This window comes from Lycium ferocissimum, chromosome 8 (assembly GCF_029784015.1).
Source record: "Lycium ferocissimum isolate CSIRO_LF1 chromosome 8, AGI_CSIRO_Lferr_CH_V1, whole genome shotgun sequence".
Lineage (NCBI taxonomy): Eukaryota > Viridiplantae > Streptophyta > Magnoliopsida > Solanales > Solanaceae > Lycium > Lycium ferocissimum.
In genome coordinates, this window is record NC_081349.1 from 31,806,750 (window position 1) to 31,832,587 (window position 25,838).

Consider the following 25,838-nt stretch of genomic DNA (forward strand, 5'->3'; position numbering starts at 1 on the left):
TAGTTGTCTCTTTATTATTTAATGGATATTTGTTTTTCTTTTTCACATTAAGCTGAACTCTATTTTATCTTAACCATAATTGTTTTTACCCAAGAAAATGTTTCTATGTTGATTTTCATAAGATTTTAGATGGGTATAATAAAGTTCGATCAATTTTACTGTTCAATGACAGAACTGATAGATAAAAATGAGCTTCTCATGTTAGCCCAAGAAATGACTTCACTAATTTTTGTTTAACATTTTACCAATGAATATGCTAAAGTTAGATAAAATTTAATTTACAAAAAGAAGCTTTCTTTGTATACTTTGAAGTTCATGTTTATTAAGACGGAAAATTTTGAAAGCACATCCACCAAAGATAAGCTGGACCTGACACTTGTGAATTTGTAAGAGCCTTTGTCACTTTCAAGTGACATCAGCCTTAAGTATTTTTAGGATTACAGAAATGTACAAGTGTGTTTATTGTGAAAAAGAGAAAAAGCAGGGGCAAAATGAAACTTCAAAAAACGGACTGCTGCTCAAACAATTAATTGAACTGTACGAGGCGCAAGCGGAATACTAAGTAGTAGAGAAAAAGACAAGCAGGTGCACAAGGAAAGAGATGCAACCGAGGGCACAAACAGTAACGGCGAGACCAACTGAATGTGCTAAAGCAGCATACATACCAGTTACAAATGCAATTACAACGACTGACATTGCCGAAGACAACAAATTAACTGCGATCCCATTTAATTTCCTCATAATCACCAATGAAACTGGAGACCGATGTTGTTGCATTATTCCCACGAGAAAGTAGCAGAGTATAGCTCCTGAGGAGCATCCAAAGGCGATGGCATTTGAAACAACAAATGCGCGGAATGTTGATTTACTTATCAGAATCGCCATCCCTTTATTAGAACTATTGGGATCGCTCTCAAAACCTCCCGGCAACGTGAAACCAGCTGCGAAGGTGATTGTCATTAGTAAAGTGGCTACAACTATATGGATTTGAGCTGATTCAATTAAATCTTTCCTTTCATTTTTATCCATTTCCTTCATTTTTTCAATTCTTTGCTTGTTTAGACGCCTGACCTCTGCCTCGTCTACCTCTGGCATTTGCGATCCTATCCCGAAGCCACGTCGTCCTCTTCTACCAAATTTAAGAGGATAAAGTTTATCATACTGCTCGTTATCGTACTCCTCCTGTCATCACCAGCCAGTTGAATTTATATATAGTCGAAAAACATGTAACTTGTTCAGCAGGACCACTGATATCATGTAAAAGTAAATTCAGGAGAAGACATATAAAGGAAGAACTAGATTGCAGTTTTGCTTGTATCCTTTCAATAATATGTGTTTCAACACCACAACCCAGGTGTCAAATAGACGGGTTGGGTAGAACTTGGACGGGTCAAAATAGACTAAGTTAATAAGTGACACCGCCCAAAACTTACTTGGGTTGAAATGGGTTCGGCTGAAATGGGCTAAATAATGGGTCATAATCCAACCTACCCAACTCTTACTAAACTCCCGCTTGGCCATAGATTTTGGAACCATATTTTGAAGATTTGTTTTCAAATCTTTGTTTGGCCATAAAATTTTGATAGATTTTGAAAACAAATCTTCAAATCCCAAATTCTTGCTCAAACCTGTTTTTGGGCCAAGATCTATGTTTTGGCCTTTTAAATACTACCCCAAACTTTTTGTATTTTATAAAAAAGCCCCATCTATTTATGACCCAACTAATTCTATCTATCATGTTCCTCCGTTAAAGCCGTATTTACCATGTTTTCACAATTAAAACAATCTCTTCTATATGAGGTAAGCTGTGCTCAAATAGTAAAAGAAGAAACCCTAGGGAAAATTTCTCTGCCAACTGTAGAAAATCATAAGATAAAAATGGATCTTTGTATTGTAATTTGAATTGTAGTAGCTAGTAAGTGTGTTATTAACACAATTGTTATTAAAATATCATGTTCTACATAATTCGGGATTAGCAAGTATGTATGTTTTTGTATGGTTGAGAGTATTGTTGATAGTTTATAAGTAATGTTTCATATTTTTCAAAACAAAAAGTGAAATATGTTATGAAAAACTATTGCCAAACACATTTTCAAAACTTAAAAAACTTCACCCAAATCAAGTTTTTCAAATTTTTTTTGGGAATCTATGGCCAAACGCTAGTTAAGTTTACCTAATAATTTCTTCTTCTTTTTTATGGGTATATCTAACATATCAAACCGAAAAAATCTATTTTTGAAAATATTTTGACAAGGATTTTCATGGGTCAATTTGAGCTACATATCAACCCAACTTTTAGATGATTTGAATTGGATGAGTCAAAATAGGTTGAGTTAATAAATGGACGAGTCATTAACCCGCTCAAACTTGGATTGGTTGAGCAGGTCATGTTTTCATGAGCTAATTTTGCCATATATCATGAACCGCCAAGAATCCCATAAACAATAATTGGTTTTATATAAGTGTAGCTATAGCCAAGGATGGTTCAAAGCTCTCAAAGATTGCTTTATTGCAGTTTTAAAATTGGCATATCAGCTGGATTTAAAATGAATCCTACCAAGCCATATTTGATTATATTAGAGTGTTGGAGTGTCGCCAAATTTGATTATATTAGAGTGTTAGATAAGATGGTCACACACTTCAATATAGTGTCATTGGGATAGGTAGAGGTCGAATCCGAGTGTCAACACATTTACCCATTATCAAAGAATAATTTCCAGATACTTGACCTAAGAAAAAAATCAGGATGCGCGTGAGGGGGCAATGTTGATGACATATTTAGTTCCAACAGCTTAAATTTTTAGATGAGATGGTCGCATACTTTAATAGAGAATAATAGTTTATCTTGATTATATGTAAAAGGTTTAAACGTCGCATACTTTAATATTATATAATAGTTTATCTGGATTATATGTAAAAGGTTTAAACGTCGCATACTTTAATATAGAATAATAGTTTATCTGGATTATATGTAAAAGGTTTAAACTTCAGTTTTTTTTTTTTTAAAAAGGATTATATGTAAAAGGTTTAGAAATTCATTCTTAATGTTCTACTCTACGAGGACAAAATAATTTCAGTAGTTATATTTTAATTCTGTCCAATATGTACTATCAAACATGATATTTTAGATGACAAGAATATTCAATATATTTCAAGATTCACAAAAATTACTACAAGTCAAAATAGCTAATGATACAATATATTTTAAGGACTTGAGAAAATTAGTAGTAAAAAAACTGTTTGACTCCCAAATAGTGAGACCTTCACAAAAAATTGGACGGAGGGAGTAATCAAGTGTCTGTAGGTGCTTACCTCGAGTTTTGAATTCTCTGTGAGTGCGCAAGAAAATATATCATACGGAGTTTGGTTATCTTTGTTAAATGTCATCATCCATTTTTGGCGATGGATCATTAACTCAGAAAGCGCAGAGTTAGTATAACGCCTTTGCAGATCAATTTCGTTCTTATTGAAGAACTGTCCACGGGCAAGCAAATGCATAGGAGTGTTGCCATCATTATCAGGCTCATCGACAAGGCTACCCCAATTTACGGACTTCAACAAGGTAAGAAGTAACGCTGCTTGTCCGTTCATTACGGCTACATGAAGAGCATTTTGGCCCATGCTGTTAAGCATTTCCCAGCAATCAGGGCAGTGCTGTAATAGCTCACTTAGAACATCCTCAGCATATTCCCTGCCTAGATCAACTTCACCGACTGCAATGTGAATTACTGTCGTCCAGTCATTTTCACTGCCTGCTCGAAGATAGGCTAAGGATTTCTTCCATCGCAGCATATTATAAACTACTTCAATCAATCCTAGTTTAACAGCATAGTGTAGCGAATTCCAACCCCATTTGTCTGGTTCCTCACATAAAGATTTGTTCCGTTGCCATAGTAATCTTGCGCAATCTGGATGTGTCAAATATTATGATGATAAGGGTCAATTCATCTACACTCTTGAAATATTCATACATACACATATAGGTTCACAAGTAGTATGAAAGTTATGAAATCATTCAAAAAGACCTTAGCTTCACATTTTTTTTTTTTATAAATAATCTTTTCTTCCTGTTCGATTAGTTATAATTTGAATTTTGGGAGTCAATTAAAGGGAATACGTACCCATTATCAGGCCTCTTATTCAGATTATCTGACATAATTAATCCTAATTTATGTAGATGATAGTATAGGCAACTCAAACAGAAGCTAGATGTTAATACAGACTAACAAAACTACTTACCCACGTGTCTTTGAACTATTGCTGCATGCAGAGGTGTTCGACCAAATGGACCTGCGCCATAATTTGGGTTCTTGCATGATTCCAAAATTTCACGCAGAATGTCAATAAAGCCAGACTCCGCTGCCAGATAAAGTGGTGTCTCCCCTGCATTGTTTGCCGGATATTCAAATTCAGGATCCTTTTCTTTCTCCAAGATGATCTTGACAACATCAACGTGTCCACTCCTCACGGCCTTGTGCAGGGCTGTATCTCCATTCTCATTTGGCATCCTCATGAGTGTCTCCTCACCAGCTATGCTAAGTAGCACGCGGACTACTTCAGTGTGGCCTTCATTAGCTGCTATGTGAAGTGCAGTCTCATTTCTCTTGTTCTGATGGCATAACAACACCGGAGTAATCTTAAGGACTTCTTCCACGAAATGGAAGTGGCCTTCATTAGCTGCCACGTGGAGCACAGTGTTTCCCTTTGGAGTGACTTGGTAGCCAATTTCTTCATCCCTTTTCAGATATTCAGCAAGTGAAAAATCACCATCACTGGTATTACCTTTAACAGCAGCATTGTACAAGGTTGGATCCATTTTCCCTCTCTCTCTCTCTCTCTCTCTTTTTTTTTTTTTAATGGATTTTGGTATTTATAAAAAATTTCCCAAATTATGATCTTGTGAGTCCTTTACTGCCCCTGGATCAAACATTATATAGAACACCACACAGACCTTTGCCTTTGATAAAAAGAAAAAGAAAGGTACTTGTTCTTTTCTTTAATCGGAAGCAAGGAATTTGCAAAGATTTTTTTTTTAAATTTTCTATTCTATTATCGATATCTGGCGATCGTTACCAACTAATCTAGATTCGCGCCACTCCGTAATGAGATTGTTTTCATATCCAAGACTCGAACACGAGAACTCTCAACATCAATAAAAACAACTACTAATTAATCTCCTAATACCAAAATATTAATCGGTAGTACTTATTGTCTTAAGATTTACTTTGTCTTATGACTCATTTTTTTCAACACAAACAAGACTAAGTAATTAATTAAGAAAATAACAGAGCAAGAAAAATGTTTTCATGAGGTCCAAATAAATTTGAAAAATTAAGTTTTTACTAAAATTCATATCCTCATTAATTCTTTTCTTTCCAAAATACTTTAAAAAAAAGGATTTTATCTTTCTAAATTACACTGAATAAATGTTTTTTAGGGATAATTTCAGAAACTTCCCTCCAATTATTTCCTTGTAATGTTAACCGCTATGATTTTGAGATACTACGCTCACCTCCCTTATTACAATACCAGCTCAAATGATAAAATTTCCATTCTATTCCGGAAATACCCTTTTGTGTATCTAATTGTTGAATGTTAAGTATGCAACACGAATCTCCCTCAAATTCTTTTTATGCATGCTGCACAATTGGTCTGGTTTTTTTTAAATCATAAAATAACAGACATCTCGTTCTAATTAATACATATTGACTAATTATTGTTGTGTTAAATTAAAATATATTACTAGAAGTAGGAGAATTTAATTAGAGCTAAATTGCTTAAATTGTTGTTCTTCGTTTCCAGTTGCTAGGAAAGGTATACTGGCTCTAGCTTTGCCTTTTTCTTATTGGGAGACAATTTACTTTGCTGTTGAAGAAGCAATTTATGGTAATAATTTTTTTTTTTTTGCTCTTTCTTTTTTCTTTTTGTTCTTTTACTGCTGGCTTTGTCTTTTTCTTTTTGGGAGACAATTCACTTTGGTGTTTAAGAACAACCTACGGTGATAATCTCTTTTTTTTTCTTTCTTTCTGTTCTTTTACTACTAGCTTTGCCTTTTTCTTTTTGAGAGACAATTCACTTTGGTGTTTAAGAAGCAACCTATGGTAATACTCTTTTGTTTTTCTCTCTTTATTTTTTCTTTCTTGTTCTTTTTTTAAACTATGCCCTTCATTAGCTGCTGTGTGCAGATTATAAACTACATTTAAGAATCTACTAAAAGTGCAATTTATAGTACATTGTGTATGATGGATTCAATGCTAAAAATCCTAAAAATTGAACTCATCGAGCTAAAATCCCAATTATGTCTTTCGCTATGTGAAGCACGTTCTATTTTCTTGTTACTAAGGGCATAAAAAGATGTAGAGGCGGATCCAAGATTTGAAGTATATAGGTTATGAATTCTAGCCCTTTCGAACTATTGAGTTCCAAATTAATAATCTACTCGTATTAAAATCCTTTTTTAAGACAAATGCAAGACTAGGGCCGAATTACTAAATTCTGCCAAATTTGTACTTCAACGCTACCTCCACCTCCGACAAAATGGAGTAATCTTAAGGCCATATAGGGCTTCCACATGAAGGATTGTGTTCAATGGCGGACCCAGGATTCAATCTACCACTTTTTAACCAGAGCACCAAGATCTTTCATTGCTTCTTGGGTGCTATTTATTATTTCATACTAAAATTTCAATATTTTCTATATGTCTACATAGAGTACCCGCCACGGTTAATGGGTGGTCGAGCACCAAATATTACTACATGGGTCCACCCCTGACTGTGTTGACCACTCTACCTCTGCCTCTGGCTATTTTAATTTTAATTTTAATTTTGGTATTTGTCCAAAATCCCTTATTTTCTTTTTTCCGAACTGCTTTGAAATGCTTTTCCTTGAGTCGGGGGTCTTTCAGAAACAACATCTCATTTCCAAGGTAGGCATGAGGCCTGCGTACACATTATCCTTCCCGGACCCCACTTGTGGGATTACACTGGGTATGTTGTTATAGGGGATTTGTCAAAAATCTCCAAAAATTATGATCTTGTGAGCACTTTGCTTTCTCCGGATGAAACATCATATAGAAAATCTAATTAGATTCTTGATGAACCCTGAAGAAAGAGATTTGGTGTTTGCCTTGATAAGAAGATAAGGATTTGTTTGGGTTTTGCTAATTTTCGTATTTTCTCTTTAATTTCCTTTAATGAAACTATATACGGGAAAAGGCTCAAATATGTAATCGAACTATCGGTAGTGACTCATTTATGTCACTCGTCAATAGTTTGGCTCATCTATGTCATTGAACTATCGGAAATGGCTCATTTATGCCACTCATCAATAGTTTGGCTCATGTATGCCATCACCGTTACCAAAATGACTCATTCATGTCATTTTTCATTAACGTTGGTTTTACAATACCAAATATGACACTTGACCTCCAAGTAAATTATGGTTGTGGGTGGGTCGGGTGTATGGGTCGGATTTTTTATTAATTTGAGATTTAAAATTGAGTTGGTTTAATTAAACAACGTAGACCTCTAATTGGAGGCCACGTGTCATATCTGGTATTATAAAATCGGCATTAATGAACAATGGCATGGGTGAGTCATTTTGGTAACAGCGATGACATCAATGAGCCAAACTATTGATCAGTAGCATAAATGAGTCATTTCCGATAGTTATGTGGCATAAATGAGTCATTTCCGATAGTTCGATCGTATAAATGAGCCAAACTATTGACAAGTGACATAAATGAGTCATTTTCGATAGTTCGATGATATATTTGAGCTTTTTCCGTTTAAGTTACAATTGAAAGAATATCAATGTAGATGACAACAATTGTTTATGAAACTGATGCGAGCTTACCGACCCAAATTAGCAACATATGAAACTTACCGAAATAGGAAAATTACAACCAAATATCATTTAGCCATATAATTTATAAAATATGTACAAAATGTATAGATAGCATATACTTTAGGGAAAACAACTCAAAATACTCATTAAAGATAAAATATTTACCCTAATTTGCCCCCATTAAATTTTAATTGCTTGTGATGCCCATAATTAAATATTACTCACGTGCCCATTGAATCGCGGCGGGGCATCGCTCGACCGCGCGCGAGATCGAACTATTCACCCCCCTTTCTCTCCATTTCTTTTGATTGGTAAGAGGCGATTCCCTTGGGGGAATGTAAAGGAGCCAGAGGTTCCGCGTTCGATACCGTGGCCGCCCAGCCGCAAGGGATAATGGCAAGCCCCCGTGCGACGGGCAAAGACCGGCATGACAATACCTTGAGTAGCCGGGTTCCCCGGCGGGGGTCGTCACAGATATATGGTGGGTATCATAAAAGATTGAGGATTTTTTTTTTAATATTTAAGAAATGAATTGACTTTTTTTTTAAAAAAAAATGAACCAATCTTCTATGATACTCTATCATTATATGAAATATACGATGTGAGTATCATATAAGACTGAGGAGTCTCTTCTTTTGAACGAATGAATAGGTCATTTATGATACCCTTCCAGTATAACAGGGATTATTTACATATCCAAGGCTTGAACAAGAGAACTCTCAAGTCTCAAAATGAATAAAAACAACCTTTGTGTTTGATAAAAAGAAAGGTACTTGTTGTTTTTTTTTTTTTTGTCATCGTTCTTTTCTTTAATCGGAAGCAAGGAATTTGTAAAGATTTTTTTTTTTTTTAATTTTCTATTCGGTGTCCGGTACCGGCATTATGGCCCCAACTAATCTGCATTCGCGCCACGTAAGGCCCATTTAACGGGGATACACTCCGTAACAAGATTGTTTTCATATCCAAGGCTTGAACTGTTGACACCCAATTTTGTCCCTCCTTTATTCCAATTTATTTCCTCGGGCTTCTAAATTTATTAACGAGCTAAATATTTTACTTTCACTATTATTTTTACTACCACTATTAATATCATTGCTTGCAGTTTCACTATTCTACTATTAACATTACTAGTATTACTTTATCACAAATTTTAAGTGGTTCGTCATCGTTTTATTTTTCGGATTTTGTGTTCGTTTAAGTTAAGTCCTTTATTTTCTACATATTAATCACTAATTATCATAGTACTAGTTATTAAATTAGAAGTCCAAGAATGATTTAAATAAAGGAAGAAGGACCAATATTTTTCAGCCAAAATAACGGCCCAAAATACAAACACAATATTCATTAATTCCACCAGCCCAATTCCAACGACCAGCCCAACTGAGATTATTCGGCCAACCCCTTTCAATCTTAACCCAAACAAAATCATCCCACATCCGCTCAAATTGACCCGGCCCAACAAAATGATACACATTTCGGGTAGGTCTTCATTTTCATTTCAAGAACACGCAGCCGCACAGTCTCTTTCCTCTCCCTTTCCTCGTCGTCTTCTCCATTCCCTCTCTCCTCCATTTCCAACAAAGGAACAAACCCTCTTTCACCATTACCAGATCTGTGCCTTCCCCTTTCGTGCAATACGCACAGCGCATACCCCCTTCTCTTTCCTCCTCTCTGTCTTCTTCAACAAACTCGACCAAACCACAGAACCCTTTGGCAAAAAACAGGCCATACATGGCCATTTGAGGAAAAGGATTTAATGGCTGGTCTTTTCCCCCTCAGAATTTCAACGTTTGAGGGTCGGATTTTTGTTTCTTTTTGCTGTCCTCTGTTGGTTATCTAAAATGACTTTAATGGTTTTGTCCAAGGGAAATCTTTTCTTTGTCAACCTTTTTGATCTTCGCGAGTACAAGTTTTAAATGGTGTTTGTCCTCATCTTCTTTGTTTTGATTAAGGTCAGAATATCCTTAACGTTCTGATTTTTTTTTTTTGGGGAAACAAATTCGATTTCAAATTCCCGCCCAAATCAAAACCCTAGCCATTTTCTACTCATATAAATATTACTCTAAGTCTTCAGATGAGGAGGAGCTTTTTCAGCCGCCTGAACGTTTCCTCTTAAATATTTACATTTTTTAGTCCCGATATCTGAAAAGAACAGGGATTGGGGAGAGAACACTGATTGGGGGATTTTTTTGACGATTCAATGTTTTTCCATCTTTTTTCATTGCTACTCTAAATTTGGGAGTTGTTCAAATTTCGTTCTGTTCAGTTCGTTTTACTCTACTGTTACTTTAAGATCGAGGGTAGATTCGAGACCGTCGACACCCAGTTCACTGTACCCAAAACAGGTCAGCACTGTCCCTCTTTTGCTCTATTTGTTCGAAATAACGTATTCTGTTATGAATGTAATTTACTTGGGTTTAGATGTGACGAAATGATTATACGACATATCGATATTGGTTGTTGATTTATTTGGTCTACAAGGTCATGGCTGTTTGTTTAAACTGATGAGGTTAATGTCGAATGGTTAGTTTCAGACTTAGGCCAGTTTACCATGTCTTCGCTGCACGGCTCAAGTCAAATTCGATTAATGTTAGAGGATAGTCACTTGTCTGTCTAGTTGTGGTTTCCCCCAGTTTACGTTGTCATGATTGTGTGTTTAAAAATAGAATCTGATTGATGTTAAGGGATGATGATGTGTTCTTTATCTGTTCAAATGATTTGGTGTGGGCTGTTAGATTATATGGTTCGGCCTTCAAATGCCTAAGTGTTTAGTTTTAACCAACTTCGACCAGTGCCACCTCTGTTTGGATTCTTCATTGATGTTCATGTTGATTTATATAACTAGCGATTTTCAGTACTCATCTGCTCGGCTTTTTGGAATCAGAATCGGTTATAATACTGAGATTACCTTTCAGAAAACACGACTGTTTGTTCGTGCACTAATTCGATGTAGATATTGGTGTAGCATAGTTCAAATTTTGAGTAGTGCGCCAATGATAAATATGAATATTGATTTGGATTTAGTATCAGTGTGTCGTCTCTAGCTGGTGGCTGCTCTGTTCAGTCTACTTTGATAATTGTTTGAACTCGCGGACTAGTCGTTACAATGTTCTTAATATTGTTGTCTCAATCCCATTCTGTCTTAATTAAGGATAACAGTTTAAGTATGGAAATATAATGTCTATAACAGATATGAAACTGTAACAGTGCATATCCTTACTTGTCTATTGTTTACATACATCTCCCTTATCTATTTTTCCTGCATGTTTCTCATTCGAATCATATCCCATTATTTCTTGCACCTTTCGCATCTGTTGTAGCTGGTCATGTTAAATATTGGAATCTGCCTGTTTCTTCAGATGGTTGACATTATAGTGAATGCGATATGTTTGAATTTGTTCGGCATGAGTTCTTTAACTTTCCTCTTATCATCCCTAATTACTTTAATCGGGTTTTCTTTCTAATCCTTTTCATTCTCTTTCTGTGCATGAACTGGAATTTCGAATCCCAAACATCCTTGAGTTGTTTTTAGGCAACCTTGCATACATTAATAAGACAATGTTGCGCATCGCTGCAGTTTCTTTGTGACCAATCGCTGTGACGGCTTAGGCAAACAGTTGACGTTTAAGGCCAAGCCTACTGCTTGCCATCAGCTGCTGTTATGCCTCTGTTTTCCTCCATGTTCGAATTGCCTTGGGTATACAGAAGCCTTGGACCTCGGCTGAATGTCCCATTAATTTGTTCCGTTTTGTTTACTTGTTTGATCTATTTGCTTGTGTGACATTTGTTGAACGTTAAGACTAATAATCAATTTTAGTCATACTGATTTTTCAGGGAGTTTAAGTTAATAGGGGATATAGGTAAAAAGGGTGAAGAAAGGGTCAAGTTAAACACTGTCACGTTTTAAGACAAAGAAGAAGAGATTACAAAGAAGGGAAACTGGAATTGAAGTTCAGTCAGATCACATTTGAAATAGCAATTTTACGTTTGGCCATTATTTATGAGGAATTAGAATGGCTATTAGATCCAATGAAGAAAGAGGTTTGGTTAAAATCCCACAACATATTTTTATTCACTACCTTTCATTTTTAATACTAATTCCCATTCTTAGTCTAAAATCATCTACCTTATAGAAACATACATAATTTTTACAACTTACACTTAGCCTAATTAACCTTAAGTCCGGTCGGATTAACCATTATTAATGGAATTTAGAGGATGCCTAATACCTTCCCTCTAGGTTAGTTGAACTCGTTCCTAGAATCATTCGGTTTCGTAGACTTTAAAATCAACTTTAGATAATTATTTTAATTAACCTTAGGTGCCCTAATTCACCATAATTAATTAGGTGGCGACTCCCCCAACTTTAATTAACCCCGGAATTATCCGGATGTTGTAAATTATTTTGACTCCGGTTAAAATAGGGTATAACACGAACAAGAGAACTCTCAAGTCTCAACATGAATAAAAACAACCTTTGCCTTTGATAAAAAGAAAGGTACTTGTTCTTTTCTTTAATCTTTTTTTTTTTTTTTTTTTTTTTGTCATCGTTCTTTTCTTTAATTGGAAGCAAGGAATTTGTAAAGATTTTTTTTTTAATTTCCTATTCGGTGTCTGCGATTGTGACCCTAACTAATCTGGATTCGCGCCACGTAAGGCCATCTAAGAGGGACACGCTCCGTAACAAGATTGTTTTCATATCCAAGGCTCGAACACGAGAACTCTTAACATGTATAAAAACAATTATTATTTAACCTCCTAAAACCAAAATATTAATCAGTAGTACTTATTGTCTTAAGATTTACCTTTTCTTATGACTCATTTTTTTCAACATAAACAAGACTAAGTAATTAATTAAGTAAATAATAGAACAAGAAAAATGCTTTCATGAGGTCCAAATAAATTTGAAAAATTAAGTTTTTATTAAAAGTCATATCCTCATTAATTCTTTTCTTTCCAAAATAGTTTTCAAAAAAAAGAAGAGAATTTTTATTTATTTAAATTACACCGAATAAAAGTTTTTTAGGGATAATTCCAGAAACCTCCCTCCAATTTTTTCCTTGTAATGTTAACCGCTATGATTTTGAGATACTGCGCTCACTCCCTTATTACAATACCGGTTCAAATGATAAAATTTCCATTCTATTCCAAAAATACCCTTTTGAGTATCTAATTGTTGAATGTTAAGTATGCAACACGAAACTCTCTCAAATTCTTTTTATGCATGCTGCACAATTGGTCTGATTATTTTTTTAAAATCATAAAATAACACACATCTCGTTCTAATTAATACATATTGATTAAATACTGGTGTGTTAAATTAAAATATACTACTGGAAGTAGGAGAATTTAATTAAAGATAAATTGCTTAAATTAGTTTTCTTCGTTTCCAGTTACTGGAAAAGGAACTACTGGCTCTGGCTTTGTTTTTTCTTTTTGGGAGACAATTCACTTTGGTGTTGAAGAAGCAATCTATGGTGATAATCTCTTTTTTTTTTTTTCTCTTTCTTTTTTCTTTTTGTTCTTTTACTACTGGCTTTGCCTTTTTCTTTTTGGGAGACAAATCACTTTGGTGTTGAAGAAGCAATCTATGGTGATAATCTCTTGTTTTTTTTCTTTCTTTTTTCTTTTTGTTCTTTTACTACTGGCTTTGCCTTTTTCTTTTTGGGAGACAATTCACTTTGGTGTTGAAGAATCAATCTATGGTGATAATCTCTTGTTTTTATTTCTCTTTCTTTTTTCTTTTTGTTCTTTTACTAGCTTTGCCTTTTTCTTTTGGGAAGTCAAATCACTTTGGTGTTGAAGAAGCAATATATGGTAATAATCTCTTGTTATTTTTTTCTCTTTCTTTTTTGTTTTTGTTCTTTTACTACTAGCTTTGCCTTTTTCTTTTTGGGAGACAAATCACTTTGGTGTTGAACTGCTGTAGAGCTTACCGACCCAAATTAGCAACATATGAAACTTACCGAAATAGGAAAATTACAGCCAAATTTCATTCAACCATGTAGTTTACAAAATATGTACACTATATAGATAGCATATATTTTATACTATGAGTGTACATGGACCGGGTTGATTCGGATTTCTCAAATACCAAACAAAACCAATTATGTCAGGTATTTAAATCGATAAACCAAATCAAACCAATAAAAGACGGATTTTTTGACTTTGGGTATTTTGGAGTTTTTTGATTTTCTTGAGGTTTTTTCCTGATTTTTTTTTTCATACAAAATAATTTTTACTTCAAATATTTCTTTAGTTCTAGTAAGATGCAACTATACAATTAAGGTGTTTTTTAAGAAAATAACAAAAATGTGAAATGAGTGATGACATTATAATAAAATATTCAACAAAAAAAATAATGAAATGCATAAAATAGATATTGCTAATTAATAAGGCATAATGAAAATGATCATCATCTAAAAATACTAAGTCATGCTAAAATAAGTACGGCTAATAAGTATTAATTACATGACAAAGAAAAAAATTAAGTTATATATTTTTATTGGCTAAATTAACAATGCAAAACTGAAGAATATATATCCAACATTATTATCATTCCTAGTGTTAGGATTGAATTACTTTTGTCATAAGCATTTATATTGATTTGGTTTTGATATGGATTTTATTTGAGTTACTAACATCTATGGGTAATAAAACTTATTGGAACATTTAAATTTCTATGTCCAAGTTTGAAATAATATGTTAAAAGACAAAAACTATGAGAAAACTTAAAAAATATTTATAAATTACATTATAAGTAAATCTTATATGTATACGATATATTAAAAATTTGTATACATGTACAATTTGGTTCGGTTTAACTTTTTTCTTTTAGTTAAGACCAAACCAAACCAATTATGGTCGATTTTTTTGGTTTCCAATACCAAACCAAAACCAAACCACTATTCAATTTTTTTTCTCGGTTTGATTCGGATTATCGGTTTGGTGCGGTTTATCGGTTTTCTTTGTATACCCCATAATTTATACTAAATATACATATACTACACACACATATAATGCAATATACATATCTATACATATAATATAATGTAATATACATATCTATACATACATACAATGTAATATACATATCTATACATATAATATACATACCTATACACAACATATACAGCCGAAGTGTATAGGCAGTGTACACTCCGGCCATGTTTGGTAAACTAGATGACCGATGGGTACATTTACGTAAGTTTCCCAATAACAATGGTGCTCATTCGCAAGTAGGAGCGGAGCTATAGTGTAGGAAGCAGGTTTAACAAAACCAAAAAATTTGTCTTTTTTTTTTTTTTCTTTCTTTTTGGCTGTCATGATTTATCGCTAAGATTATATTAGCACTGCAATGCTACTAATGTCATTGAACTAATCAAGGTAAATAATTTTATATCAACCCAAATTCGTTATAGATGAAACTTACCAAAATAATGGCATTTATTAGAAAACTGAAATAATAGCAGCAAATTTCCAATAACTTTACTTAGCGGAATATTTTCTTCTTCTTTATTGTTTCGAGGCTCTGCTCTTCTTGTTTCTTTATGGATTTATCATTCAGCCACGTAAATTGATATAAAATGACACGTGTAATTTAAGAGTCAAACATTAAGCAGAAATATAATAAGAGAAAATGACAATTGTCTCGTGTTTGAGGTTAGGCTCAAATAGGTCCTTAAGTATATAATTAAAAGTTTTGATCCTTTAAATTTGCAAAATGTTAATACTTTTATTCTCCGTCAAATATTTGCCGAATTGTATCAGTTAGATTTGACGGAAACTTTGAAAAGAAAGGAAATTAGATGGAATTCACATTTAGAAGTATAATTTTTGTATTTTCTACTACTTTTAATTCATTTCTAAAGGCTGGCGCAATTCTTTTATGCGTAATTCCCGCTATTTTTATTATTTTTTAGTGTCTAATTTACTCTTTGTGTAGCATGTTTCGTGGTGTTTATAGTTAAATTTTTTTTTTCACTATTTTTGTAAAATCTATAGAAAGAGACCGTAAATATTTTACGGAGACTAAAAGTGTTACTTTTTGACAAATTTAAGAGACTAAAACTGTTAAGTACAAACATAAGGGACTGTTTTGAACCTAACATCAAACATAGGAGATCATTTCTGTCATTTTCTCAAAAAATCAAATGAAGCATTTATTTAGCTGTGCTGACTTATTTTTTCTTCTTAGTCCTTGCTATTCTTAAAAAAACTGACTGATAAGTTCAATTATAGACACAACAGCATGAAATAACAAAGAAGAAAGATAACAACAACAACAACATATACTATAAAAACAAGATTTAGCGACGGACGAATTCCGTAGTTAAACAGGAAAACCAGTCGCTAATCCTTTTTAACGACGGATTAGGGACAGATATCTATTAGCTACGAGCAATATAGCGACGTATTAGCGACGAAGTTCGTAGCTAATTTCAATTTTTTTAGTAGTATGTGGGGAGAGTAGAGTCTATGCAGACCTTACTCCTATCTTGGGAGGTATGGAGGCTGTCTGAAAGACCATCGGCTCAAGAAAAAGCAGGGCAAAAAGTCAACCAAGAATTGATAACAACAAAAGAACCATGGCAAAATACTATAAATAAGCCGTATGAATGCAACAAACTAATACGATAATCGAAGCATAAGGAAATTAAAATCAGAAAGTAACAGGAGAGAAGAAAAATAAATAGTGATATAAGTAGCTGATAAGTATCATGTGCTGAAAAACACTTTTAGGTCATGAAATTGATTATATAGATAAACTGTTAAATACTGAAACTGATAATTAGCAATGATATGAGCATTTTCTTGTTGAAATGACTTAAATATGTGTAAATTTATTTTTAAAAAAATATAAGTTTAAAAGTACTTTTATATATAAAAGGACGGATGATGAAAATAGATAGAATAGTGAAATATTTAAAAGTTATGTTTTAGGAAGAGTATGTTAGAGATTACAATAAGTTATTAGGGATACAATCGTGCTATGTTTGGTCAAACTAAAAGTGCTTATGTCGAAAATGATAAAGCTAGGAGGTAACCAACTTTTGAGGTTGGCTTATAAGCACTTGACTTATAAGCTATGATGCTCTTTAAAAATGAAGATGGGTGTGTGTCACATCCTCCAAAAGTATTGCATTTTTTGAAGTACACATGGATGCGACATCAGTTTGGAGTTCAAACCCCTCCAAGACTTCTAAGTTTTTGCTGTGCTTCATATAGAGAACACATGATAACACACGGTAAGTTATTTTTCCTTAATTCTTTTTTACCAGCTTTTAACTAATCCATTAGTTATTGTTGAGTAGCTTCATTTATTTATTAATCTCATAAAATTAAAACTCAAAATAACATAAGCTTCTACTTCCAAAGTCTTCTTTGTAAGTGTTATGCTTTGCGGAATATTGTCATATTTATTACTACATTTTTCCGTTTGATCGATTTGTCTATATAAACTGATGAAGACGAATAACTCGAACCGAAACCGAAAGTTGATCAAGTTGGTCAATGTGGCACTCGAAACCTTCAAATTCTGGATCCGCCTCTGGTCCGAGCAACATAGCTTATAAGCGCTTTAAGTTACCAAACGCGTAGATAAGTCAAAAAATCGCTAGCCAAACACCCTCTAAGTCATTGGAATTTGGTCGATTTTTGGTTTGGATTTTGTAGATCTGTGAGGAGCATTTGTTGGGTATGTGAATAGGAGCAGTGACTGCCAATCAAATGGTGAAATGGGAGTTTCTAATTGAGAAAGCTAGGCCAATGAGCGCCCCTTTTTTGGTAAGTATCATCTCTAGGCTCTAGCTAATTTGAGCTATTTTTGTTGCCAGTTTTTAACAGATGGTATAATTAAACAATAGTAGTACTCCCTATGTTCATTTTTACCTGTCCATGTTTTACTTTGCACGGCCCTTAAAAATTAATAAATGAAGTATTTATTTTACCATAATACCCATAGTAATTGGTGTATAGTTTCAATAGACTTGAAAAATATATGATATGCTAAAGTGGACAAGTAAAAGTGAACGGAAGGAGTAATTAATAGTTGAGGGAAAATTTTGAAATTTTCCATTTAAGATATTCTAATCTTACAAAGACTCAGAGAAGGCTTCACTAAGGTATTGTATATATAACGGAAAAGGCTCAAATATGCCATCCAACTATCGGAAATGGCTCATTTATGCCACTCATCAATAGTTTGGCTCATTTATGTCATCGAACTATAGGAATGGCTCATTTATGCCATCGAACTTTAGGAAATGGCTCATTTATGCCACTCATCAATATTTTAATTCATTTATGCTGTTATCAACGCCGTTACCAAATGACTCATCCATGCCATTTTTTAGTAACGCCGATTTTATAATACCGTATATGACACGTGGCCTCTAATTAGAAGTCTACGTTGTTTAATTAAACCGCCCCCAATTTTAAATACCAAATTAATAAAAAATCCGACCCATACACCTTACCCACCCACAACCATAATCTAGTTGGAGGCCACCTATCATATATGGTATTGTAAAACCAGCTTTAATGAAATATGACATGGATGAGTCATTTTTATTAACGGGCGATGGCATAAATGAGTCAAACTATTGATGAGTGGCATAAATGAGCCATTTCCTAAAGTTCGATGGCATAAATGAGCCATTTACTATAGTTCGATGGCATGAATGAAATGAAACTATTGACGAGTGGCATAAATGAGCCATTTTCGATAGTTGAATGGCATATTTGAGCCTTTTCCGTTTAAATGTATAAATAGTTCTGCAAGTTGATGGACCAGTATGGCATTTTAAGATACTCTAATGCAAAAACGATCAAGAGGTACTGTTGTCAAGATTACTCGATCGGTACAAAAGATTTCTATTCGATTTGGTTTTGTTGTTCCTCACAGGTAAGTTTTCTTTTGCCATTTTTAATCCGTTTAATCTTCCGAGATAGGGGTAAGGTCTCGTACATTTACCCTCCTCCCGGACCCCATTGTGGGATTTCACCGGGTATCTTCGTTGTTGTTGTATTTTTAATTTGTTTAATCAAATACATTATAGAAAAAAAGATGTTCTAGGGGTTGGTGTGGTTGTTGATCACACTCTCAAAATCAATGTAATAATAATACAACTTGGCTTCAAGTTGGGCCACATGCACCATGTGAAATGGATGAGCCTGAGATCTGTATATTTATTTTATTCTAAAACAAAGACTTAGCAAAGATTAACCCAAGAGTCTTAGCTTCTATATAACTTTTCGCCCGGAGAAAGCAAAGGACTCACAAGATCAAATAATCATATTGGAAGAGTTTGCAAATCAAAGGGATGGATCCAACTTTATATAATCTTTGCAGTGGAAGGAATTATCATAGATGGCGATTTTATACTTGCGATGTTCTTGAGGGATGAAGAAAATGGTTACCAGTCCTCCCAGTGGGCAACAACATGTCCTCCACGTCGCATCCTTTTATGGCCATTCCCGTTTCGCGAGAAGTCCTTAAGATTACTCCGCATTGTTATCTTGTCAGAAGCAACGAGAAGATGAACCGCATTTCACGGAAGCGACTAATAAAGGGCATGAAGCGTGGTGAGGATGCTAATTCGCGTTGTGGAGGGAATAAGGAGACACTCACGAGGATGACGATGACAATGGAGATAGAGCCACACGCCCGAGGGTTTGGATGTGTAGACACGCGACTCTTGGTGGAAGAAGATCTGAATTTGAGTTTCCAAGAAACGAGGGAGGAGACACCACTATATTCACGGCGTAGGCGGTTCTTATGACCGTTTGTTGGGAATCTTGAAATCCTCCATCGACCAACATATGGCGGTCCAAGTGGTCGAACGTTTTGCATGTATGGCAACAACCAAAGAATACTTGAGTAAGTAGTTTGGCTCTTAAGTTGAGTTTAAGTTATGTGTGTAAGTGTATAGATTTTTCACACAATCAAGTTTAGTTGACTTATAAGAATCATATCGAACGATAAGGTAACGGAAAAATAGTGAGTTATAACCTAGCTCATAGTTGATTAAATTGAATTAATATTGTATATTCGACTTATAGTTTCAAAAAATATATCTTGTTTAAGTTATATACGATTAGAAAAAACTTTTACGAGGAATTAACTTGTTATAGCATGTTAATTAACTATTTATTCAAGGTCACCATCAATGCTTATTAGATAGAATTGAGTTTAACTTATATAAACGACAGTTTTAATAATTTTTTCATTATCAGATCACGTTTACCTATCGAAGAACTATAGCAACTTGTCTTATTCTCAAGATTACGAATCCCACCTTTTATAGAGGGTTACCTGCATATATCTATTGAATGACTTGACGGTGTAAAAATTCTTAACATTGTGGGTATACGTAAGTTAGATTCTTTAGAATTACCTATAGTTTATACGGTTATAGTCGATGGAATCGACCATTGATCTTAGCAATCGGGGAAGGTCGATTTCACTAAAGATTGCCTTTCTACGAAAAAATTTATTTGACACATCCGTTAAGCGACATCACTAGCAATGGAATAAATCGTTATGCAGGAATCGGACAAATGCGGTTGGAATCCAATCGCATTATGTCTTGTTAAACTAGATTGAAAGGTAGTTTCGATATCTTTGAGGAAGAAATCCTTAGTGTACCTTCCGAAGAGCCGGTGAAAATGATTGGACGACAACAATTCACATTGCGGCCGGTGAAGGTGATGTAAACATGATAAATCGGCTATTAAATCACATCCAGATTAACAAAATGCTTACCGGCGGGCCAAAATTTTCATGTTTCCATGTTGAACAATCAAAAAAGGTAGTTAGACTCTTGTTAAAACATGAAAAGTGGCATATCCTGGCGACGAGCAAGATAATGAAGGCAATACTCTCTTCATTTGCTTGCTGCCTCATCGGGAGCCTTGTCGCAAGATTAAGAGAACATCCCAAAGGCAAAGAAGATGTCATTTAACAAAGAAAACCGTGCACCGACGACGGAGCATTTTTGCGCGTGGGAACAACAAATACGGTAAGCACCAGGTTGTACATATATTTGATAGAAGTAAAAGATAACTACTAAAGTTACATGTCTTCCAAATGTAAACTCAGGCGGCTAGTAATGAAAATAGGATAAACGGATATTCGAGCGAAGCTCGCCATGGTCGAATGACGACGTGACTTCGAGATAAAATGTAAGAACACATAGAAGCAACAGAGGAGAACACGGATAACGAGATTTAAAAGGCATTGCAAGACGTTATGAATCTAACTCAAGTACATCCAAGTTATGGCGCTCTATTAGCGACAGTCACCACCTTTGTGGCTCACATCGCCGGAGGCTTTGACAAATGATCCCGGCCCTAATAAAGGGATGGCGATTCTAATCAAGAAAACAAATATTAGTGCATTTTGTTGTTTCGTATGCCATCGTCTTCGTACGCTCGGTGGCGTTGTATTTAGCTATTTCCTCATAGCGTACATGTGCAGCAACAAGGAAATTAAAAACTCTCTATCAGCTTTATAAGATTGCAACTACTTTGCAGCTTGTCGCCATGTCAGCAGTTGTAATTGCATTTGTTACTGGTAGCATACTACTTTAGCACATTCAGTTTGTCTCACCGCTACCGTCTGTGTCATTGGTTGCATCTCTTTCCTCCTGTACTTATTAATTTTTATCACAGCAGGCAGAATGGTAGAACTAGCTAGAGGAAGAACATGAGTAGACCAATAGACATGAATGCTACTTGTTTTACACTATCAATTTACTCCCTCAGTCCCAATTTATGTAGCACACTTTTCTTTTTAGTCTTTCCTAAAAAGAATGTCACATTTATATATTTAGAAACAATTTAACTTTATAAGATGATTTACAGCTACACAAATATCTAAAACTTATTTTGGACCACAAATTTTAAAGTCTTCCTTTCTTTCTTAAACTCCGTGCCAAGTCAAATGGTGCCACATAAATTGGAACAGAGGAGTATATAATTTAAACTTGTGACAAATTACTTGGCTGTAAATAATTGTTGACTGCTTTGGGTGGTGCAGAATTAATATTGGACAATAGTCCTGGTTGTGGACTGTTCTAATTTGCTCTTCCCAACTTCTATTCGGTTTGATCATCTCTCATTATTTCTAATGAGCATTTATTTGTCACTTTTTTTCACCGTTTTGTTTTTATTAATTTTTTTCATCACTTACGGAATATTCGTTAAAATTCACGATTATCCACGTGAATTGATACGAGTGACACATGTAATATAAGAGTCTAACGTTTATTTTGTTGGGGCTTGACTTTTTTTTTGGGGGGGAGGGGGGGGGGTTAATTATCAAAAACACACCTGAACTATTATTACTTCGCAAGTTTCACATGCCAACTATCAGTTGTTCTCTTTTCCTAGTAAAAAAGTACTAGTTCAGGCGTGTTTTTGCCTATATCTCCTTGTTGTTTGATATCCCTTGATCTGCACTCTCAATTACCCACTCAAATCCTATACACCACTGCCTCGCTGGAAACTTCCAATAAATGCCTATTGCTTTGTTGAGTTATCGTCCTGACAACACTGTGCCAATGTTTGATTCTGCAATTTGGATGGTTTTTTTGAAGAGCATGAAAACAATAGAGAAAAAAGAAAATAAATGCCGCTAAGCTTCAACAATGGTGGCAGCCCTTTTCTGAGCATTTTGTTGGTATCCTTCTATTTCCTCCTCCTTTGGTTTTTGTCGATTCTTCAATTCTAAATTAAGAACCCGTTTGAGTTAGTTGATTAAAAATAGCTTATTAGCATCACGTGTTGAAATTAATTTTATAAATAAACAGTTACTTGTTTGGATACAAGTGCTGAAACTGATAATATGCATTGGGTATGCTAATAAGAAGGTATTTTGAAAGTAATCTAATAAAGAAGGAATGTTGTCCACCTGGTATTTAGGACCGATTCAAGACAAGAAAAAAAGTTGGAGCAAAGGTTGGGATATCTAAACACGGATAGGTAAGAAGGCGTAGGTGGAGCAACCGCTATTGCTTTCTTCAACCGTTTTCAATACCAAATTATTCGTTTAGTCCAAATTTTTGACCTACTCGAAAACGTTAAACTTGTCCTCGCTATATCTAGAGCAAGTGTTAAAGTCTACTCTAAAAAATCTAAATAGATCGGTAGTTTTGAGGTTCCCTATCAAGAAATAAACCTTTATTTCGATATACGAACATAGAAAACACGACTGTTATGAAACAACAGCACATGACCAACATTAAATAGTATAAACCCATAGTAAACAATAAATATATTATTAAAACTTAAATTAAGTTCTGGGTACCTGCAATACAACTGCAATGTAATATGTCCGACAAATGAATAGATTTTTGGGATGAGACGCCTCTTTTTGCTCCTTCCCAATATCTCATCTTTTTCAATTACTGTTCTTTTACCTCTTAAGTAATTGTAATGCTAACACATGAGAAACCAACAAAATTGAAAACAAAAGTCCGTGTCAAGAACAAAAGATTTTATAAATAAAATCGGAAAGACGAAAAGAAAGATAGAGAACAAAATATCAGTAATGTCAACAACCAAAAGTATTAAAAGTCAGTCGTGCAATATGGCTACAACCCAAATACCAAACAAAATTACAAATTTGAAAGAAATATCAACCCCCACCCCACCCCCACAAAAAAAAAAAAGGACAAAAAGATATTCAAATGAAGCCCAGCAGCGGCCTAGACCAATTTCGTATCAGATTTATCACTATGGAGGAATAAATACCATAGTGACCCATCAAACAAACCATTCATTATCACTTGCATCCAGACAACATAGAAAAAAATTAAACAGAAGAGAGTGATGGAGGAATGAGTTTACCTAGGTGTAATCCACAAGCGCGACCAATTTGTAGCGAAAAGAGTCCAACAATTTTGCAGATAAGATATAAGGATCATAATAAGTGAAAATGGAAGTGAAAGAAGTAGCAGGAACATTAAGAATGAAGAAGCAGTGGGTCGTCAATGTGGAAACCCAAAGTTTCAATTTACAGCGGGTCCCCATTGATGTTTAGTGTTGGAGCGCATAAGTTCTGGAAGAATCGTGGAAGAGGGTGTCACCAAATGAGAATTAAATTACCATTGCCCGTAAATTATGGAGGTATTTACAAGAATGCCCTTCGTAGGACGAATAGGCTCTTTCTTATTATATATTTAAATGACGAGTAGCAGAAATACAGAAAAAAGTACACAGGGATAGAGCAACCGATGAAACAGACAGTAATGGCGAGACCAATTGAATGTGCTAAAGTAGCATATGTACCAGTTACAAAGGCAATTACAACTGCTAACATCGCGAGAAGCTGCAACAAACTAGCCACCCCAAAAAGGTTAATTATAACTTTTAACTTCTTTGTATGTGCTGCATTTAGTGCAATGAAGAAGTAGCTGAATATAGAACCAGCGGAGCATGTAAAGGCAATGGCATTCGAAACAGCAAATGCACGGAATGCTGTTTTCCTTATTAGAATTGCCGTTCCTTTATTACGGCTATCGGGATCGCTCTCAAAACCTCCCGGCAATGTCAAAGCTGCTGCAAAGGTAACTGTAACTAGTAGAGTGGCCACTACTAGATGTATTTCAGTTGCCTTCATAATAATTTCCAATTTGGATTTTTTATTTATCCAAGGTTTGTTCTCCGTCTGTTGTGTATTACTGCCCCTTGACTCCTCATCCTTTGGCTCCAGCAGTTCCTTCTTTTTTAGCTCGAAGTTACGTAGTCCCAATCGAGCATGGAGCCTCCGCTTGAATGCCCATTTCTCCTATTTTGGAAGAATATGTAATTTCAGTAGCTATAGAATCGTCTACTTCTATCAAATACGAATACCAAACGTGACATTTTAGATAATAAGAGTATTCAATAAATTTGAAGATTCACATATCTGAATAAGCAGATTTGGGAAGCTTGGCCAAACAGGTCATAAGTAACAGGAACGTACCTTGTTTGTTGTCTCTCGGTTAGACACTACTATGTCAAGCGGAGTCTCGTTTTCTTTGTTAAATAACATCTTCTTTGTACCTGGATGTCCTCTTAATTTAACAGGCACGGATAACCGATTAGAGGCAGCAAGCAAATGGAGAGGAGTGTTGCCATCATTATCCGCCTCGTCAATAAGGTTATGAGACAATTTAGAATTCAATAAGAATCTGACTACTCTTCTTTTATTGTTTGACATGGCAACATGAAGAACATTTTGGCCACTGCTGTTAAGCATTTCCCAGCAATCTGGACAGTGATTTAATAGCTCATTTATCATGTTCACATAACCTTCACTGGCTGCAATGTGAATTGTTGTCGTCCAGTCATTTTCACTGCCTGCTGGAATGTAGGCTAAGGATTTCTTCCACTCCAGCATTTCACAAACTAGTCCTTCCAATCCTTGTTTAACAGCATAATGCAGTGGATTGCAATCCCATTTGTCCGGTTCCTCGCATAGTGGTTTATTCCATTGCAATAGTGATGTCGAACAATGATGTGTCAAATATTAATCAAAAAAGAAGAAGAAAGAAGGCAGTCGGGTGCACGAAGCATCCCAAAGGTGTAATGAAGGCAACCGGGTGCACGAAGCATCCCGCGGGTGTAATGTAGGCAGCCTACCGAAATGCAGGCATCGATGGCTGATTTCACAGCTCAAACCCGTGACCTATAGGTAATTCTTTATTTAACTTATATATACCCAGAATGTAGAGAATTTTTACACCATCAAGTCATTCCATAAAAAGTGGAATTTGTAATCGTGAAAATAAAAGAAGTTACCTCATTACAAGAAAGTACAGAAATGGCAACAATTCTTTGGCAACAAAAATAATATTGTTGGCAAAATTCAATATTTGGTGACAACTTAGTTTTATTGTCGGCATATATGATGAAACTTTTAAAAATGAACTTTTTCTTTGTTGCCAGACAATCTAATTTAATTTGTTGCCATATATTGACTATTGTTGCAAAAAGTACTTTTGGCA

At 34.8% G+C, this 25,838-nt stretch overlaps 3 protein-coding genes across 3 annotated transcripts; all 3 read right to left on the reverse strand.

Annotated features, from left to right (window-relative positions):
* Positions 1–558: 558 nt before the first annotated feature.
* Positions 559–1,095, reverse strand: LOC132066254 (protein ACCELERATED CELL DEATH 6-like). The gene has a single exon (XM_059459600.1). It carries the CDS (start codon positions 1,093–1,095, stop codon positions 559–561), a length of 537 nt encoding a protein of 178 aa, XP_059315583.1.
* A 1,897-nt stretch (positions 1,096–2,992) lies between these two features.
* Positions 2,993–4,884, reverse strand: LOC132068037 (protein ACCELERATED CELL DEATH 6-like). Its single transcript, XM_059461498.1, has 2 exons — positions 4,240–4,884; positions 2,993–3,908 (listed from the first exon to the last, which is right to left on the reverse strand). Exons 1-2 carry the CDS (start codon positions 4,814–4,816, stop codon positions 3,205–3,207), a joined length of 1,281 nt encoding a protein of 426 aa, XP_059317481.1. The 5' UTR covers positions 4,817–4,884; the 3' UTR covers positions 2,993–3,204.
* A 19,188-nt stretch (positions 4,885–24,072) lies between these two features.
* On the reverse strand, positions 24,073–25,426 carry LOC132068036 (ankyrin repeat-containing protein At5g02620-like). The gene is made up of 2 exons (XM_059461497.1): positions 24,815–25,426; positions 24,073–24,685 (listed from the first exon to the last, which is right to left on the reverse strand). Exons 1-2 carry the CDS (start codon positions 25,229–25,231, stop codon positions 24,680–24,682), a joined length of 423 nt encoding a protein of 140 aa, XP_059317480.1. The 5' UTR covers positions 25,232–25,426; the 3' UTR covers positions 24,073–24,679.
* Positions 25,427–25,838: the final 412 nt, after the last annotated feature.

Bases quoted from the DNA above. Each gene is read 5' to 3' on its own strand.
- LOC132066254 (XM_059459600.1), bottom strand. From the start codon at position 1,095: ATGCCAGAGGTAGACGAGGCAGAGGTCAGGCGTCTAAACAAGCAAAGA.
- LOC132068037 (XM_059461498.1), bottom strand. From the start codon at position 4,816: ATGGATCCAACCTTGTACAATGCTGCTGTTAAAGGTAATACCAGTGAT. The intron at 3,909-4,239 runs GTAAGTAGTTTT...TGACACATCCAG, and splicing joins AATAGTTCAAAGACACGTGG to ATTGCGCAAGATTACTATGG.
- LOC132068036 (XM_059461497.1), bottom strand. From the start codon at position 25,231: ATGCTGGAGTGGAAGAAATCCTTAGCCTACATTCCAGCAGGCAGTGAA.